The sequence below is a fragment of the Etheostoma cragini genome, chromosome 3, assembly GCF_013103735.1.
Source record: "Etheostoma cragini isolate CJK2018 chromosome 3, CSU_Ecrag_1.0, whole genome shotgun sequence".
NCBI lineage: Eukaryota > Metazoa > Chordata > Actinopteri > Perciformes > Percidae > Etheostoma > Etheostoma cragini.
Window position 1 is genome coordinate 20,340,392 of NC_048409.1, and position 17,480 is coordinate 20,357,871.

The 17,480-nt window shown below is 42.0% G+C and overlaps 1 protein-coding gene across 3 annotated transcripts in view; it reads right to left on the bottom strand.

Moving 5' to 3' along the window:
• Positions 1–13,173, bottom strand: part of ets1 (v-ets avian erythroblastosis virus E26 oncogene homolog 1) — a 35,384-nt gene extending 22,211 nt beyond the window's left edge. For 2 of the 3 annotated variants that reach the window (XM_034866863.1, XM_034866862.1), the window contains exons 1-3: positions 13,006–13,173; positions 11,517–11,618; positions 6,716–6,863 (exon numbers count right to left, since the gene is read on the bottom strand). In XM_034866863.1, the coding sequence (XP_034722754.1) occupies positions 6,716–6,863; positions 11,517–11,618; positions 13,006–13,158 (403 nt within the window). In that variant the 5' untranslated portion in view covers positions 13,159–13,173. Of the gene's footprint in view, positions 1–6,715; positions 6,864–11,516; positions 11,714–13,005 lie in introns of all 3 variants that reach the window. The other variant, XM_034866865.1, reaches the window with a different exon arrangement.
• Positions 13,174–17,480: the final 4,307 nt, after the last annotated feature.

The window sequence follows — 17,480 nt, forward strand, 5'->3', positions numbered from 1 at the left end:
AGGGGAACATTTACCTCTCACTTCATCTCTCAGTCAGTCTGTCACTCTCTCTGACTGGACTTCTTTGTTTTCTGTTAATGAACTCCCTTGTATCTGTTCTTAAAAGGACAGCCCGGGTCCTTTGGTGCCTAAGGGTAGCCATTAGGGCTTCATTGGTGTTGCTGAGTAATATCTAGGCTGGTGTCACTGCAGCCCATTTGAGTTTGGGTTTTCTTATGCCTGTCTTCATTTTTTTTTTTTTTTTTTAACATGATTTAAAAAAAAGTATAATATAAAACAACATTTAACTTACAGATTAATTTTGAGGATGCACTAGACAACTGATATGATAAAGACTGATCTATTAAAGTGACACTGTAAACAGACAGGTTGCTGACAAAGCATCGCTGCTTTAAATCCCTGTTGCCAGGAAACATCTGAACATATTTCTGTTCTCGTATCTCAGAACAGTGTGTTACTGGTCTGTCTCTCAGAGCAATGACCATTTCTATTGCTCTGAGACAGTCTGGTGTACAATGACCTTGAAGACAAACACATTGTCATGAACTTGACGTTGACATGAGGAAATGAGTTCCAAAAAAAATGGAATGATTAAATCCTAAACATTCTGTTTATCTCCATCAAGGTCTTGATGAAATGTGAACTGCCTGTGTCAAAGTTTTGCACAATGTGAACTCAAAAAACAACTATTGTTGAAACAAACTGTGTCATTTCCTATCTAGACAAAGGGAATGTTAATTGTTTTACACTCATAATACAACCAGCCAGTGTATGTACCAGCACACTTGAAGAAAAGTCCCAGATCAAACAAGTTGTGGTTTCAGTGTCTCTCTTCTTCACCTGACAAATGCTGTTGCCATGGTTTTGACAGTTTGCTGGCTTCACTCATTTTGTGTTGCAGCATAGCACCCCTAGCTAAAGCAGTATTCTCTCTCCTCGCTGCTCTCTCCTGCTCGCTGTCTGTGTCTCGCTGGCACATCTGTGTTGTCTGCCTGTCTATAATCCCTAGATGTAACCGTTGCACCTGCTTCTTTTCACAGAGTTAACTGAAAGGTTATTCGATTTAGAGAAATCCATACAGCTGTCAAGTGATATTAGTCTTTGATGTCGGTGCCCTTGCAGCAAGTCACAAGAGTATTTTGATTACAACGCTGCACTTTATTTCACATTTACAGCCATAGAATGTGAAATGATGACTTAGCTGAGACAAAGTTTAAACTTCTCAGACAACGGATGTGGACTGACAGGTTCGGTATGTTGTGTGAACAGACAGCCTTTAGCGTGTAATCAATTAGTCGCTCATTTACAACCGCTCAGGCACACACTCAGATGGGTGACACACACACGCACACGCGCATGCACGTACGTACGCACGCACACGCACACGCACACACACACACAGAGCAGAGCAGACAGTAAAACAGTAAAACAGTGGGGTCCTTGTAGCCTCTGTCTAGGAGCTCAGTCTCAGCTCTATCTGTGGTGCATGTTGTCTGAAGGTGCCACAGGCCGAATGCACTCCTGCTGAGATCAGAGGGTTAGCTGGGACAGGAGTGGTGTACCCCTGTGTGTGTGTGTGTGTGTGTGTGTGTGCGTGTGTATGTGTGTGTGTGTACTGTGCTTGTGTACATCTTCTCCCTGTGCCTCACATTCGAAGTCTTTTCTGAGAGCATGTGTTTGTGTGTGTGTCAGCAAGAGTGCATGTGTGTGTGTGTGTGGATGCGTGCGGGCGCGCTCTACTAAATTGTGTGCATGTAAGTGCACTGGGAAAGTAGCAGGGCCTCCCTGAACAAAGGCTCAGCTCTTTTCTGAACAATTAGCTTCGCTAAAAAGGACATCTCTTCCTCCATTAGCGGCACCACGTGCCCCCCATCACTCCATTGTGCAGATAATTCAATTATCCCCACCCCCCTCCGAGTCTCTCTGCCTCCCAGACCTCCCTCTTCTCGTCTTGCCCTCCCTTCTCTCTGTTACCACCGCGCTCTCAGATAAAGCTTCAATAGTCCCTGAAGCGGAGGGAAAAATACATCAGTCCAAGGTTTTAATTCATTTTTCATTGCATAAATGAAGGTTGTACATTACAGTAAGTAGCACCACTCAAAAGAATGCTACACTCAAAAATAATGATCTGGCTGTGATTATACAGATGCTGATTGTTGTATTTTATTAATTGATGAATATACGTTCTTTATATTGGGTGGTAATCTGTTAGAATTGACCTTAACCTTCAATAGGATGGAATCGCATCAACTATCAATGCACATTACAAGACACAGTAAGGGGTAATCACTCTACCATTACCACTGTACACTCATTGTAGTTAACAGTGTGTGAATATTGCTAAACTCATGATATAAACATTAAAACAATGGGAGGTCTCTCTTAGGGTGCATTAAAGCCACCTTTCCTGATGAGCTGGCATCTGTTGCATCATCCCCCGTCTGCGATTGCATGTGTTTCAGAACTGCATGTTCTCTAACTGAAGGGGTTTGTAATTAGTCACCACACTATCAAGAGGAACTTACCACACCAACACTTCCTAGAAATAAAACTTGTAGAACTTTGGAAAGGCTTGCTCTGCTGATGCTTTGGAGCAGAGCATCTTTAAACAGGAAAGTAAGGGGTGTTTCTTCAAGCAGGGTACATAGCTTTAAGTGACAGATACAACCGGACATGAGTCAAGAGTATGTATTTTGAAAAAACACTCAAATAAATCATCAAAAGACTCATCAAAAGAAAAAGTATATTCCCCAGAAATCATCCTTTGAGATGGTTTCTTTATAGTTCAGCAAAGCAGTACATTGAGTTATAGGGGAAGAAATTCCAAAGTGAATCTACTGTAAATGCCCAATTACAATACAACCACTTCAACCACTATAATGAAACCACTTCTCAGAAGCCTCATGTGGAAACTCAAGAAGTTGAGATTCTAAAAATACTTCAGAATCTAGTGTAGGTATAGCAGATTACTTATTTCCTCTGTTTATTGACTAACACATCTTGCCTTAGAACTGTCATCCCACCTTGCAGTTCAAATTAAGGACTATGGCGGCGATGTAGCCCATTCCTCCAAAGTTGTCTGTCGCTTTTCTGCGTTTCCACTCTTGTTTTGTTTTATTGTTAGAGGGGGAAGTGTGCACCGGCCTGATTAGCATCACTGTTTCCTCTTTTCCCATAACCCCCCAGACCCCCGCAGGCTGCCTGTTTACTTTTAGAAATAAAAAATGGGCCTGCGCCCGTGAGGACGTGCCCCTCATCAGACGCGATGCCCCCCACCCCCCTCCCTTTAAGGCTCCACATCCCAGATGCCCCTCCCCTTGTCTCCTCTCCTCCCACCAACCCCAGTCCTAGTCCTGTGACTTATCCCTCCCTTTATCTGTGTTCTCTTCTCAAACTGTATTCCGCCCACTCTCCTTTGCTTTCCACCCAATTCCCCTCCTCTTCCAACTGTCCAGCTGTCAAATCACATCAAATAAAACACAGGCCAATGGTCCCTGAGTGCCAGATCACAGCTGTGTCCGTGTGTACTAAATGGGACGGCATGTTTAAATGTACAGTGAACTCATGAGTGCCTGGGAGTGGATGTGTGTGTGTGTGTGTGTGTGTGTGTAGGTGTGTGTTTGTGCGCCTGCTTTGCTGAATGGGAGGATGCTGTAACACAATACACACCAGAGCACAGGGTGTGAATTTAATGAATGAATATGTGGAGTGTGCATCACTGCAGGATGTTACTGGAGTGTGTGTTTATGTGTGTGATATCTGTGCCTGGATTTCGTTGAGATTGCCCACACACACACAAACGCTTGAGCGCTTGAACGCATGCACGCACACGTGCACACACACACACACACACACACACACACACACACACACACACAAACACAAAGTCAATTTCCACTGTGGGAGTCAGGGATTGGGAACAGGCCCCGTGGTTTGAGTGTTGGATAGTGAATCGTAGAGTAAGTTAGTGTAAATATCACCATGGCATGGCTGTTGTCAGGAAGCAGTTTGTGTGACATTAGGCTCTGGCCAAACATGCAATGGTCCTTTAACGTCCAACATCCCAGCTTCACATCTGCTCTGTACTCTTTTCTTTCTCACACTAGCACATTTCATTTAAACAACACCAAATCCTTTCACAAAGAAGTGACTTGCAGTTAAATGTTTTGCAATTTATCCACTTTCAAAGTTCAACCCATATACGCATGACAGCAGATTTAATTTTTGGGACATTTAGGAACGTTGTGAATTAAGGACTTACATGTGGTGCTTAAGGCTATAATCAACATTTGTATACAATATGGACACAAATATATTAAATGAGAATGTGAAAAGGGTCACTTGTGGTAATGAACCTACGGAGAAAAATATCACCACTCAGCGTTATGGAGGCAAAACTTCGAGCTAGCTTGCTACACGCTGAAAATGGCAAGTTTTTAAGAAAATTTGGATCGTGCCACAAGGCAAGCCTGCTTGTTTCTTTTGTTGAATTATTGTATCTAGAATATGTTTATGACATTTACTATCTAACTGGGATGTTTTGGTACAGATTGGTAGGGGCTTGCTATACAACTTATTAAATCAAATAATTACTGATTTCATACACTGAAATGCAACCTTTATCCTTGTATTTGTATCTTAAACACAGCTTATTATTTTATCGTGTTTTTATTGTCTATCTCTTTTTAATTGCTCTTTAATGTTTTATGTAAGGCACTTTGAATTGCCTTTCTGCTTGTAAGTGCTATAGAAATAAAGTTACCTTGCCTTACAACCTGCAGCCTGTTATAACAACACTTGCAACCGCTAAACTGGCGTTGCTGTGACTCACTGGGACTATAATACACTGCCGAGGCAATGCAGTTTTGCTAAGTCTGCACCGCAGCTCTGTGTGTGTCTGTGGGAAATCGGTCTGGCAATGCAAGGCTAGGTAGGTCCTGACTCACCTGACTCACCCGACTCACCGCTCTCATAGCATCATATGTTAACGAATAAGCTCTTAAAACCTGCTATACACTACCTAATCATCACCAAAACGCAGGTATGTACAATTATAGCAACCAGCTGGTGAATAAAGTGGAGAATTTAGCAGTTACAGAGCCAGAAATCTTCCTCAGGAGTTGATAGAGACCAAAAACAGAGCTAAAAATAAGGGGAGTATTGGACTTAATAATTTGGGGTGATAGGTGATAAAAAGTAAATGATGTTCATGACTTGTTTCCGCTGCCTCCAACTGGACAAAAAACAAACCTTTTTGCAGTTCTAAGGAATGTAGTAAGATGAGTTTGTATTTACACTTATTTGTTTTCACAAATGTACTGTTGCTGATGATAGTTTTACTATTACACACCTGTATCAAACTTAAAGGGGTGCCTTATTAGTGGCGTTACCCTACTAATTAAGTACTTATATTCTAACAAATCTTAAATGAGGGTTAATGAGCAAAAACTCAGTATTGAAAATTGCCATATCACTTACACAGCAAGGAAGTTGAAAAATTTTGTACCTCTATACTTATATACAAATTCTACAAGTGTGCTAAAATTGCAAGGGGAAGCCGTGTTTTCAGTTTGAGAGAAATGAGTCAAAGCAACGGCTGCAGGGTGTGGAGACTGTGTCAGAGATCATTTGGCTGCGTATGAGGTTACCAGACTCATAACGCTATGTACTGGAAGCACAAAAACCTCAACAGCTCTATGTGACACCTTCAACAAGAGCTAAATGACTCTGGCAACATATCCAGGTGGCTAGAATGCTCTTAGACCTGTGGTCTGCATGGTGTAAGATTTAGGAGAAGGATGAGGAAAAAAAAGGTCAATGCTTGGCCATTTTTTTCCACTAAGCAATGTTTATGTCAACCGTTTAGTGCTGGGAGCAACGAAGAGAGGGCTCCAAATGAGTGTGTCTCTGGCAACAAACATCAGCAAATCCCATCAAATCCTGACTCCCTTACACAAACACACACACACACACACACACACACACACACAAACAAGCATGCACACAGGCCCCCTCCACCTCTCTAGAGACCAAACTAGAGGCTTGGGAAAAAGATGGCCGCCCTTTGGCCCCCTGTCTTGCCCCCTGCATCCAGCTCAGGGAGGTGACGGAAGAGAGCTTGTGCCCCCCCAGCACCCCTACCATACTCCCGTGGCATGTGTCCCAGTCCACCAGCATCAATCACTTTGGAGGACTAGAAGAGGCCAGAGTCAAACACAGGCAAATGCACTAGAAGGAATGTTCCATTTTAAAATAAAACTCATTTGAAAAACAATGTAAGACAAAATATAAAGAGATGATTGTAACAAGAAAAATGCAGAGCATTTGGTTGTCCTCAGAGGAAAAGAGGGAGAGACACAGAAAGAAAGAAGGGGGGGTATCTGTTAAAGGCATTGCCCTCAGGGTCAGCATCACCAACAGCCATCGAGCAGACGCAGAACAACAGATATGAATGCTGGCGTGTAAATGATCCAGTTAACACAATTTTTTTGGTTTGGTCTAGGTTGTTTATTCACAATCAACTGTTGACCATCATTTGATTATTACATATTGAAGCATGTAAAAAAATAAGGTAAAGTATACTGTTTTTTTTTTTTTTTTATAGATTACACATCTTTACAAAGACAGTAGGTATTAACTATGACTGAATATAGACATTGCCTCTCCTTCCAGTACCTCATACCATGGTTGAGGTTAAACTGTTTCCATTTCTTACCTGTAGGGCACATGTCGTGTCCGTTTGGCACCTCCTGCAGGGGTATGTCCTGGATGTAAAGGGGCTGTGATGGGTAGTACTGCTGCTGAGGGTGAACCACACCTGCAAGGTGGGTCTGAGGGCCCACTGCCACCCCTCCACTATGCCTCTGCAGACAAACAACACAAAGTTTGGTGTTGGCAAAACAAACTGTGGCATGGAGTAGAAGCATACTTTATATTATTACACAGTCTACATACTTCTGTATGCTCGATTGTATCATCTTCAATGTCCTGTTGACACCTACTAAATGTAAAAGTAATACAACTGTGTATTTTACCCACTCAAATTCAAACAAGTGACACACTTAAGACACCATGATGTTATTTTATAAACATACAAATCATATCCAAATCACTTAGCTTAATAAAAACTATATATTGTGTGTATGTGTATGCAGCAAGGGCTCAGTTAGTGCTTTAGACAATTTTGGGGTCTCCGTAACTGTGACTTTGGTTTTGACGAGGATGCAGTTTTATCTGTTAACCAATAAAATATATTTAGTTGTGTCTTGGATTGTAATGAAAGACTCTAAACAACTGTTTAAACTATCCAGCGGCTTTGGCCGACAGCATAACCTTGGATTTTTGGGGATTTTTTTCATTGTTCTCCCTTACAGATAACCCTCATGGCTAAATTTGACTCATTCAGTTTATCTTAGGCCGTGTTGATTTTAACCTCCTTATCACAGAACGTTCACATAGGAGGTCGCACCAAAAGGGAAGTCTGAAGTCAGAACTTGACAGGGGAGACTGGAGGGATTTGCAATTGCGCTATGTGGATACAAGAGATAGTAGGGAGAAAGATAGCCACTTGGCCATTTTTAGCATATCAGAGCCTTCATTTGACAACAAACAAAAAAAACTAAATAGATATTGTAGGACGTTTCTGTTTGACAGTGATGTGAACCGGGGATTGACATTTTTCTCACAAGAGTGTGTCGAACTACATGTGCTCCTTTTAACCTACCTTGTTAAATTAGGTTAGAAAAGTTGTTTTTAGAATACAGTTTTGAATATTGATGTGAAGTCGTAAAATTATCCACATGTTATTTGCTAATATACATAATATATGCTCATTTCACAGACGTTCTGAGACTAAATAATTGACAATTCCGTAGGTTTTTAACATGTAAAAAGACACTTAAAGCAATCCTTCAGTTTGTCTCGCCAAAGCAACCCCCAATAAGACGGATGTTAGACTGTCATATGCTACATGTCATATCTGTAACTGACAGACCGGCAGACAGAGTGACTGCTGATCTGATAAGCAGCCCCTGTTTAAGCACTGCAGCACTCATCAGTTGCTGGCAAGCTTTATGGATGGCAAACATGACCAAACGATCAGGGAGGCAAGTTTACGAGGTTTTTTTAGAGGTTTACGTGAGATGCTGCTTTTTCCCATCAGTCCAGTCAGCATAGGGAGAAAAAGTTAGATAGGCATGGAGGGAGCCACATAAATGATTCATGGATTAGACAGAGAGAGGTAACAGTGGAGATAACATCAACACCATAATACTATTTGGTCAGTTCAATGGTAAAATCACTTCCAATACAATACAATTTATCTTGAGTATAGAATTTGGAAAATGAACAGGGAGGGCTAATGGCAGTCTGGAAGGAGCCTATCATGCCTTTTCAATTTGAACTTAGTAGTAGTTGTTCATTTATGCGCGTTTCTCTAGTCCACAAAACAACATCTTAAAGCTTTAGTTCGTAACCTTTTGATATTAATAAACGTCCGTCGGGTTCAAGCCACCGCCAAATGCTACAAAGCTAATTAAGATGATCAGCTCTACAAAACTCTCTCTGTATTTCTCATTATGGCTATGTTTAGAAGATGGTGATTTGCCGCGCAGAAACTCAAGTGAAGATAATTACCTCTTCTGAAGAGTCCATCATGTTTTTTTAATCCTCTGTGTCCTCCTTGGCTACTAGCAATAGCGTGGAGGAGGGCTGGGGGCACGTGCGTGATCACGTACGGCCTGTATCATGTGGATGCGCCCACATTTTTGTTGTCAGTAGTTAGTATTCAATTCAATTTCAATTCAATTCAATTCAATTCAATTCAATTTTATTTATAGTATCAATTCATAACAAGAGTTATTTCAAGACACTATAAAGATAGACCACACTCCAGAATTTACAAGGACCCAACAGTTCTAGTAGCTTCCTCCAGAGCAAGCAACAGTGCGACAGTGGCGAGGAAAAACTTCCTTTTAGGCAGAAACCTCGGTCAGACCCAGGCTCTTGGTAGGCGGTGTCTGACGGGCCGGTTGGGGTTAGAATTTTGTGGTAGTTCATGGCATAGCAGGACGCTGTGCGGCATTACAAGGCACAGCAGGACGTAGCAGGACGTAGCTGGGCACTGCAGTGTAGCAGTTGAACATGGCATCACAGAACATGGAGCGGGACGTGGAGGTCACAGAAACTACACATTATAGCTTTAATGGTTTCAATATATCAGTTAGATATTTGAGTCATATTACCATTAAACTTTAACCGTCATCTGTCTCATCTTGACCACACGGCATTGGCTATTTTATTTCATTTTATCGGCTTGCTTTTTTGCTGTTTTCTTTTCTACTCTGTAGGTATCCAGCAAAACAAGCAAAACACAGATACCAATCTGGTCTCAAACACTAGCTTTAAGCGATAGTGCACACATATACAATGATTAGAATTGGAGTGTAGTGCACAACACATATTTGTGAATTAGACATATGCTATATATATATAAATATAGGTACATGTATTTAGGCCTAACATAAAACCTACTGTACATGACATAAACATGACAGGTTCATGAATCTATTTTGTATTCTTACGTTTGTGACTCCCTGTTCTTATGCAATGTCACATGAATAGTCAATACTTGCCCATTCATGTATGCATTCAATTGCTGTCACGTGTGTTTAATTTATCTGCCTCCAAGTTGTTCTGAGAAAGAGTTGCAGTGGCCACAGTTAGCGGACAGGTGTAATTAAATGCACCTGTGTGTTTAAAGGAAAAGCACAGGTGTAATTAATAAGAATAATTAAAGGCTGCTGTTCCAGGGCTCTGATGTCGTGCCTGTTGGCTCACTCAAATAACTTTGGATCTTTGTGGAATTTAGCTGTCGTTAATGTTATTAGTGACACCTGTGCTTTTTCTGCACTTGCAAATTTCAATATCTCCCATAAAAAAGTCCTGTGTCTGAAATCACTACCGCTTTACCATACAGTGCACTTTATTCACTACTTTTTGGGTTGGAAATACAGTACACACGAAAATCCACACAAAAAGTATAGTTCCATTTGCATGTATTCTACTTTCTGTTATTAATCCTACATTGTGTCACATTTTATGGATGTGGAAATTACACTCGTGAGAATATACAGCAGTCAGCGATGACACAACCTTGTGCTGATTCACAAATGTCTGAAATCTTGCATTCTTAATTTACTTCTCACTTTTGAGTAAACTACCAAATGTCTGTGGGGGGGGGGGTGATGAGTGAGTGAAGGAGGGACTGATTTTGGACACTCTCTGCATAACTGCATAGCTAGAACATTTCCACACATCGTTCCAAATCAAAGCTGCGTTAAAAAACTGTGCTTTGTTAAAAATGTGTTGATTATATTACATGTAATACAGTAGGAAAGCCTCACACTGTGTTGTTTTATTTCTGATAAACAAAGATCACCTTTTCAGTGAAGTGGCTTCTGGCATTTTCTTTTAAATTGCTACCAGCTGGTTGGAAGCTTGCATTTCCCCCCACTGTTCTCTGCATACAGTCTTTGTGAAGCATATAAGAAACCGACAATCACTAAAGTTTAAACCTAGAATATAAAACAAAATCCTACTGTGTTTTCCGTATAATTCATGTAAATTTCAAAAGAATAGAGCTACCAAGGTGATCCAGGTTCACCTTTTGACCAAGTCTGCCCTACTATACAGTAGTCTCAATTTCAAAGGCAAGCCCCACCACCTGAGCCAATTAGGACCCAGGGAGCTGTATTCTTCTATGTTTTCTATCAGGCCAGGGTGGGGTTGCCATTTGCATATAACCTCAGTCTCTTATCCTAATGTGCCGGCGCTCTGCATACAAATTGAGGCATTTATTTTTCCGCTCCTTGGCCTTCACCCTTCAAATGCTCATCTGACAGGAATCCCAATGTTCCCGGGTACCACTGTCTCTGACTCTGTATTCAGCTATCTCATTTGGAAAGCGTTAAGAGCCTTGGTGTTCTTGCAAACAGACTGCTGCGCAGCACTGTACTGGTGACTTAGCTGAGAAAAGTGTTATTCAGCGGGGATGGTCTGACTCCAATGTGATTGGTTAGTGGCTAAGGTTGAAGGCCTACAGGTCTCCATATTTACAATATTACTTGCTAAAGAGAAGTATATCTTGGCACTGGGTGGTTGTGCAACACAGAGAAGTTCATAAGGTCGATTTCACAGCCTTGTTGAAATTGGTCTTGTTAAACAGCTCTGTTTCCAAACTTTTGATGGAATCATGAGAAACAGCATGTACAGATACAGGCGCTATTGGTACAACTCTGGTGAACTAAACTCAACAGGAACATTTTCCGATACAGTTTATTCTGTGAGCTGACGGAATCCAGAGGTGCTCACGCACATACTGCTCGTATGCTCCTGCACACATTCCTGCACCGCAGCTTACGCACATACAAACGTCTTTCCCTCACACTTCTGGCCAGCTGTGTGGCAGGTAGCTTAGGCAGCCTTAACACTGAGGTAATTTACGAGGGAGGTCTTACCATTGCGCCCAGACGGTCACAGGGGTGAAGGGCCGGGTAGGAAGAAACTGGATCCATGTAGTAACTCATCACGGACGCTGCGGACAGGAGAAGCAGGGCCTGCTGAACGGATCAACACACAAACAGATGGGGCAGGGTGAAGAGACCTATCCCAAGCTGTTTACACTTTGTGTGTAAGCGTGTGTGTGTGGTATAAACTATGTGTGTGTGTGGGCGTTTCTGAGTGTACATGGAGGTGTGAGAGAGAGGAAAGAGCGAAGAAGAGAGAGGGAAGGGGGTCAAAAAGAAAAAGAGGGGGAGAGTTAGACATTTGAGCTTTGGTATTAATAACCCGCAACATCAGCTCCATAGCTTAGAAGGGTGAGAACTGTGATTTGGGGCTTTTACTGTAAAAACACATCATCAAATCCAGTCTTTATCTGATTTAGGTTATTCAGCTTCCAAGTGGTTTTGATGCATTTCTTTTAAATCAAACACTGCAAATTTTCATGTGGAAAAAAGGGATTTCAGCTGAAACAAATCCATCCGGTGGCTTGTCAGCCTAACATTTCCATCTCTTCTCTCACACCTCCCTTCACCTCATGCAAGAACTACCTCCTCCTCTCATCTGCCTCACCTCTTCCTCCTCCTCTATCTCCTCCTCTTCTGCTTCCTCCTCTCCTACACACTTTGCTTATTACTTAACATTGTTTACTTGAAGCAGAATCAACAAAAGAGGGGGGAAACTGAGCTGAAGGATTACATTAGAGAAAGAATGGCATATATGGGCAGTGGCAGGTCCCATCCTCCTCACATTCATATGTTAAGCAATTTGGCATTTCTAGTTTGTGGCAGCTGTTGACAGATTGAGGGGAGATGTGTCTCTGCTCAATGCTTGCAGATGTGCATCAGCTCAAAAAGATTTAGATGTGCTTGTCTCAGAGAAAAGGTACCATGCACAAAGTGAATCATGTGCAAATCAGTTATGTCATTCACATGGATGCACTCTTTACTTTAGGCTTTTACTTAAATGTCATTGATTCAGAGGAGAAAACAAAAACACAAAGCAAGAATAAAGAAAAGAGCTAAGAACTCATTTAACCTAAATTATTCATTTTGGTATGTAAATAGATCCTACTTATGCAGTGTATATGTTTAATGGTCTATTTGAATGCAGTGCCAAAACCAGAAATAAACTGAAGGAATTAAAAATTGTTGGGAAACAGTTCATTTTAAAAAGAGATAAAAATATGAATGCAGCTTTACTTTTGTGACGTTTTAAACGCCTTTAGTAGGGTCGCAAAAATAAGCAGACATGAAAAAGCGCATTTCAATTTAAAAAAAAAAGAAGCGCGCTGCAAGCTTTATGAGAATTCCTGACGGGAAAAAAAAGAAACTATGAAGCCAACACTTTCACCCTGATGCACCAAAGGAGCGCCGAGCACCGATCCTATCATACATCCCCTTCATCCTAACAGTTCATTTTGGTACAATAAAACTTTGCACTTACCGACTGCGGTGTAAGAAGTTTCCTGTGAAGTGGAAGCGCTGGGCAGCTGAGTGCAACAGCTGAGCGGTGGACTGCAGAGATGCTGTACCTGCTCACAGCGAGTCCCACCGAGGGAGGAATATTATGCACACTTTTAGTCCCTCCCTCAATCATGAGCCTCTCCAAATTCTGTTCTCCTCTGTGTGTATATGCTTTGGACTTCACATGCAGCTGAACCCTCACGTGCAGCCACAGAACAGGTGTAAACGTGTGGCCAGCCTGTGATGCTCAATGATGACTTTAGTTTGACTGAACTTTTCACATCCAACATATAAGTAATATTCCAAAACCCTGTGGGTGAAAAAGACAACATTTTTCCAATACCAAGTCAGCTTTAAATTGATTTTATGTTTTGCAAGAAACGTAGTCAATAGGACAACTGATTTGTCATTTTAGACTCCTCATTCTTTAAATAACCCAGATCTTTAATCTTTCCATGTTTTGGTTTATGTTTCAATAAAGATGGACTGTACTAAATTTGAATTAGGTTTGTTTTTTGTTTCCCTCTTACCATAAGCCAAAAGTCTTACTGAGGAAAATAACAGGAAAGAGGCAGGGAAACATCACATGGAGAGATGATAATGACAATGGGGGATTTTCCTGTGATGTTGTCATCTGAAGAAAAAAAAAACATCTGTGCGTGTGTGTCACATCATGTGGAGTTTTATTGTTTAACACAAATTTTCATTTCTCAATGCATTTTCATTTTTGTGTCATGTGTCTTTCAACCTAACTCTAATACTTGAAATGTGCTGCAGTATTGTCCCTGCATGATGATCCTCTGAAATCTGGCATCAAACATGGCTGAAACGAACCGTTTGTAGAAGTGAAATCAATTTGTTTCAGGTTTTGACAGAATGCACTTGAATTTTTATTAACTCTACATCGCTGACTATCCTATCATCCTTCACCTCGTACCTCCTAAGCCCAACCATCAGCCAATGCATGTGGGACACTGATTATAGCTATGTCAGAAACGTTGACCACTCTTCTGCGAAATGAGAAGTTCCCCCTAGTACAACGCGGGATCTACATCCTCCTGCTCTGATAGAGGTTGGTGATAACCATGTAAGAGGGTGAAAGTTTATCTATTTGCTTATTTATCGCTTTATTTGTTATGTGTTTTATCTCTCTCTCTCTCACTCTCTCTCTCTCTCTCTCTCTCTCTCTCTCTCCCTCTCTCTCTCGCAGCTTAACACTCAACACTTGCGAGTCATCTGAAACACCTTGTGACTCCATGATAATTCCATGACCCCAGTGCAGCATTTGTTTGAATTAGAAAGTGCACGGTTCAATCCTCCTGACAGCCACTGCTCTTAACAGTAAATCTTAAAAGTCTTGGAGTAAGAAGGTGTGTGTGTGTGTGTGTGTATGTGTGAGAGTGAAGAGATTAGGGGGGGTGGGGGGTCAAGTCCAAGGTGAGAGGCGTGAAGAAGTACCATAAGGGGCTCAGTGGCAGGCAGCCTGCATTTTCTCAAGACCTTGTCTGAATCCCTCTGCGTTCCGTGGGCCTCAGCTCTCCGGGCCCCCAGGGGACACAGATGGGCAACACGCCGAGGGCAAAAGGCGAGGGTATGACTTATTGCCATGTGGAGACAAAAGCACGGGACGCGCCCCTGTGATGGGACCAAATTGAATAAAAGCAGGGGGGTGAATGCAATCCAGATCTTCAGCTGATGCCCCAGCAACGTTGTTTCAATTAGCTGGCTCGCCAGTTCAAAGGCGAGGCCCTCGATACACTTCTGCTCCACGTGAAGCCACCATCATCACGTTGCCCCCTTGCGTTTCACCTCTCCATTATGGTACCATCTTTTTCCAATCAGTGCCTCAATCTAAGTGCTGGCTTATGCTCATGTTTTGCATTAAACAGATAGTGAACGCCTTGCCATCACCGCCAATAAAAGCCATCAGTCAAAAGACCTGCAGGGGATTATGGCCCTCACCTTTGCTCACTCAGTAAAGTCTTACATTCTTCTTATTGGTCTGTCTTTACCAGAATATTTGAAATCTCTCAAATATTGCTCAAATAACTTAGCCTCACTACTTTATTTTTGTCATAGTTGTCAGCGTCAGTGTCACATCCCTCACCAAAAACCACCAGAAGTTTAAAACCATATTTTAAAACGTTGAAAGGCGACATTCATTCACTACCTTGAAACACACAGTATCTGGAGTCACACAGGGGTCATTTTACTTATCCTTACCATCTGTTCCGAAGTGACAAATACACTGCTGAATTCAAACCTCATTTAGGATTACTGGAACATCTCTACAAAAACACAAGAGGGGTAGTTCGTTTATTTTAAGATTACTAGAAAGATGGGGGATGACACACGGCAAAGGACTGGAGGTGGGATTTGAACTCGGGTTGCGGCAAAGGACAACATAGGGCGCACGATGTTACTGGGTGAGCTAGAGGTCGCCCTGAAAGATAAACAATTGTAAGCTGTAATTTGCTCCGACCAAAACGGGCAAATAGGCTTTGAGACATAAAATTCCACAAACCAAATGTTTTGTCAATGAAACAACACCAATGATAGATGCGACAGTCCTGCAGCCCGTGTGTTTTCATTCTCTTGTGACATTAATGGATCTCTTCATCCAAATGCTTTATTTAAATCAGAACACCAAACCATACTTCTGTCTGTCCTCTACTGGTTTCCTGCATCTTGGTGAGTAGCTCCAGACTGTAAGTCCTTTTTTCATTTTCTTATTTTGGATCTTCCAAAGATAGCGCTGACAGGTGATATTAATGGTCTTTTATTAGCATCGTCCTGATTGCCACAGCTTTTTGGAAGCAAGAGATAGAGGGAAAGAGCGAGAGAGAGTAAAAAAAGGAAAAAAAGAAAAAAGGGAAAATGGAAGTCCTCCGCCCACAGCTTCTCACAGGAGATCGCCTCTCTCTTTGATAGCCTTCCCAAATCTGTTCCCCTCCCCATAGAAACTGCCCTGCAGATGTTGTTGCTGTATGCGACTACAAAGAAGGAGCCCTTTATGAGAAGAACATCTATTTTGGGCCCGAGTGTTTCCTTGCTGTGGTGCTCAGTGAAAGAAGCACAAGCCTAATCTATGTGCCGATGAAAACTCTGTTTTATTCCCTGCCCATGATATTTTTAGATTAAAGCCCAGTTCTAATGAATAAAGTGAGGATGTAATATTTTATGACAGTATCAATATGCCATCACTGCGGTGGGCTTGGGCTTGGAAAAGCCTGCGTTGCTATTGGCATCAGCAAAGAGAAAGTGGGGGAATATAGGGTAGTAACCTCTGTGAAATAAAGAACATGGAGAAGCCTTTGTGTCAAGTCTGCCTAGATTCATTTAGAAGTGTGTGTAGACTCTCACCCTCACCCACAGTACCGTGACTTTGTTGCACTGTTGACTGTGAGGCAAAGGTCTTGGGGGCAATATTAGCTTTTGATATTATCTTTAATTAAAGCACCAATCCCTTAGCCAAGTTGTCCAAACAGTCCTAAATAGGCCCTGTAAATCAGACAAACATCCTCAATATTTGATAGGTCGAGAGTGTGCACTATAGCCTCCAGATGGTCTGTGTTTCTCAAGCATTTCACGAGGGATGGTACGGGACAGCGATCTTCTGTTCTGATTGTGCCTCTTGACAGAACGAGTTCCTCCAAACCACATGCTGAGTCGTTGGATTTCTGCCTAGGTCACTCTCTCTCCCTTTATATTTTCTGCCTCCTCTGTGTGTGGGTTTATCTGTAGGCCACAGTACGTGTGTGCATGTATTTTAGCTTTTCACAGTCAATGTTGTGCTTATGACTAACTTATTCTGCTATTGAAACTAACACTGCACATTTAGCATTTCATGCAAAAAGCCAGCACACAAGACAGCCAACAGTGACAGCGAATGGATTTGCATGTATTTTACATCAAACTTCAAAGACAAGAGAACAAGCTTCTCTTCAAAATTCAAACTTCTTACCATCTATAATAATTGTACAGTTAACATTGCTTGGTAAAATAATGCCCTTATGCTGATTTTATACAGGGAAGAGATGAGTGCTTAAGATGAAAGGAAAAAGCAGGACAAGAAGGGAGGTAGAGAACTAGATGCTAAGTCCAACATGCCCAGGTTGATAAGCTGTTGGACTGGCGCCAGAACACCCCCCCAACACACAAAAAATCCTCCCATTGGCTATCTTGACCACCTCCCCAACACACACACACACACACACACACAGGCACACACCACTCCAGTGGCGTCTACTGCTTGCTATTCCTCTTCATTAGGGTTCCAGAACAAGATGCTTGTCATGTAATTAGCGAGGGTTTTCTGAATGCCTGTGTAACACACGCTCTCATTAGAGAAGTGAGAGAGGGCTGAGAGGAGAGAAGAAAGGTGGCGAGGCAGGCCTGGGAGGCTAATAGAGGGATAGCTATCTTTTAGACAGGGGGGGGGGGGGGGGGGGGGGG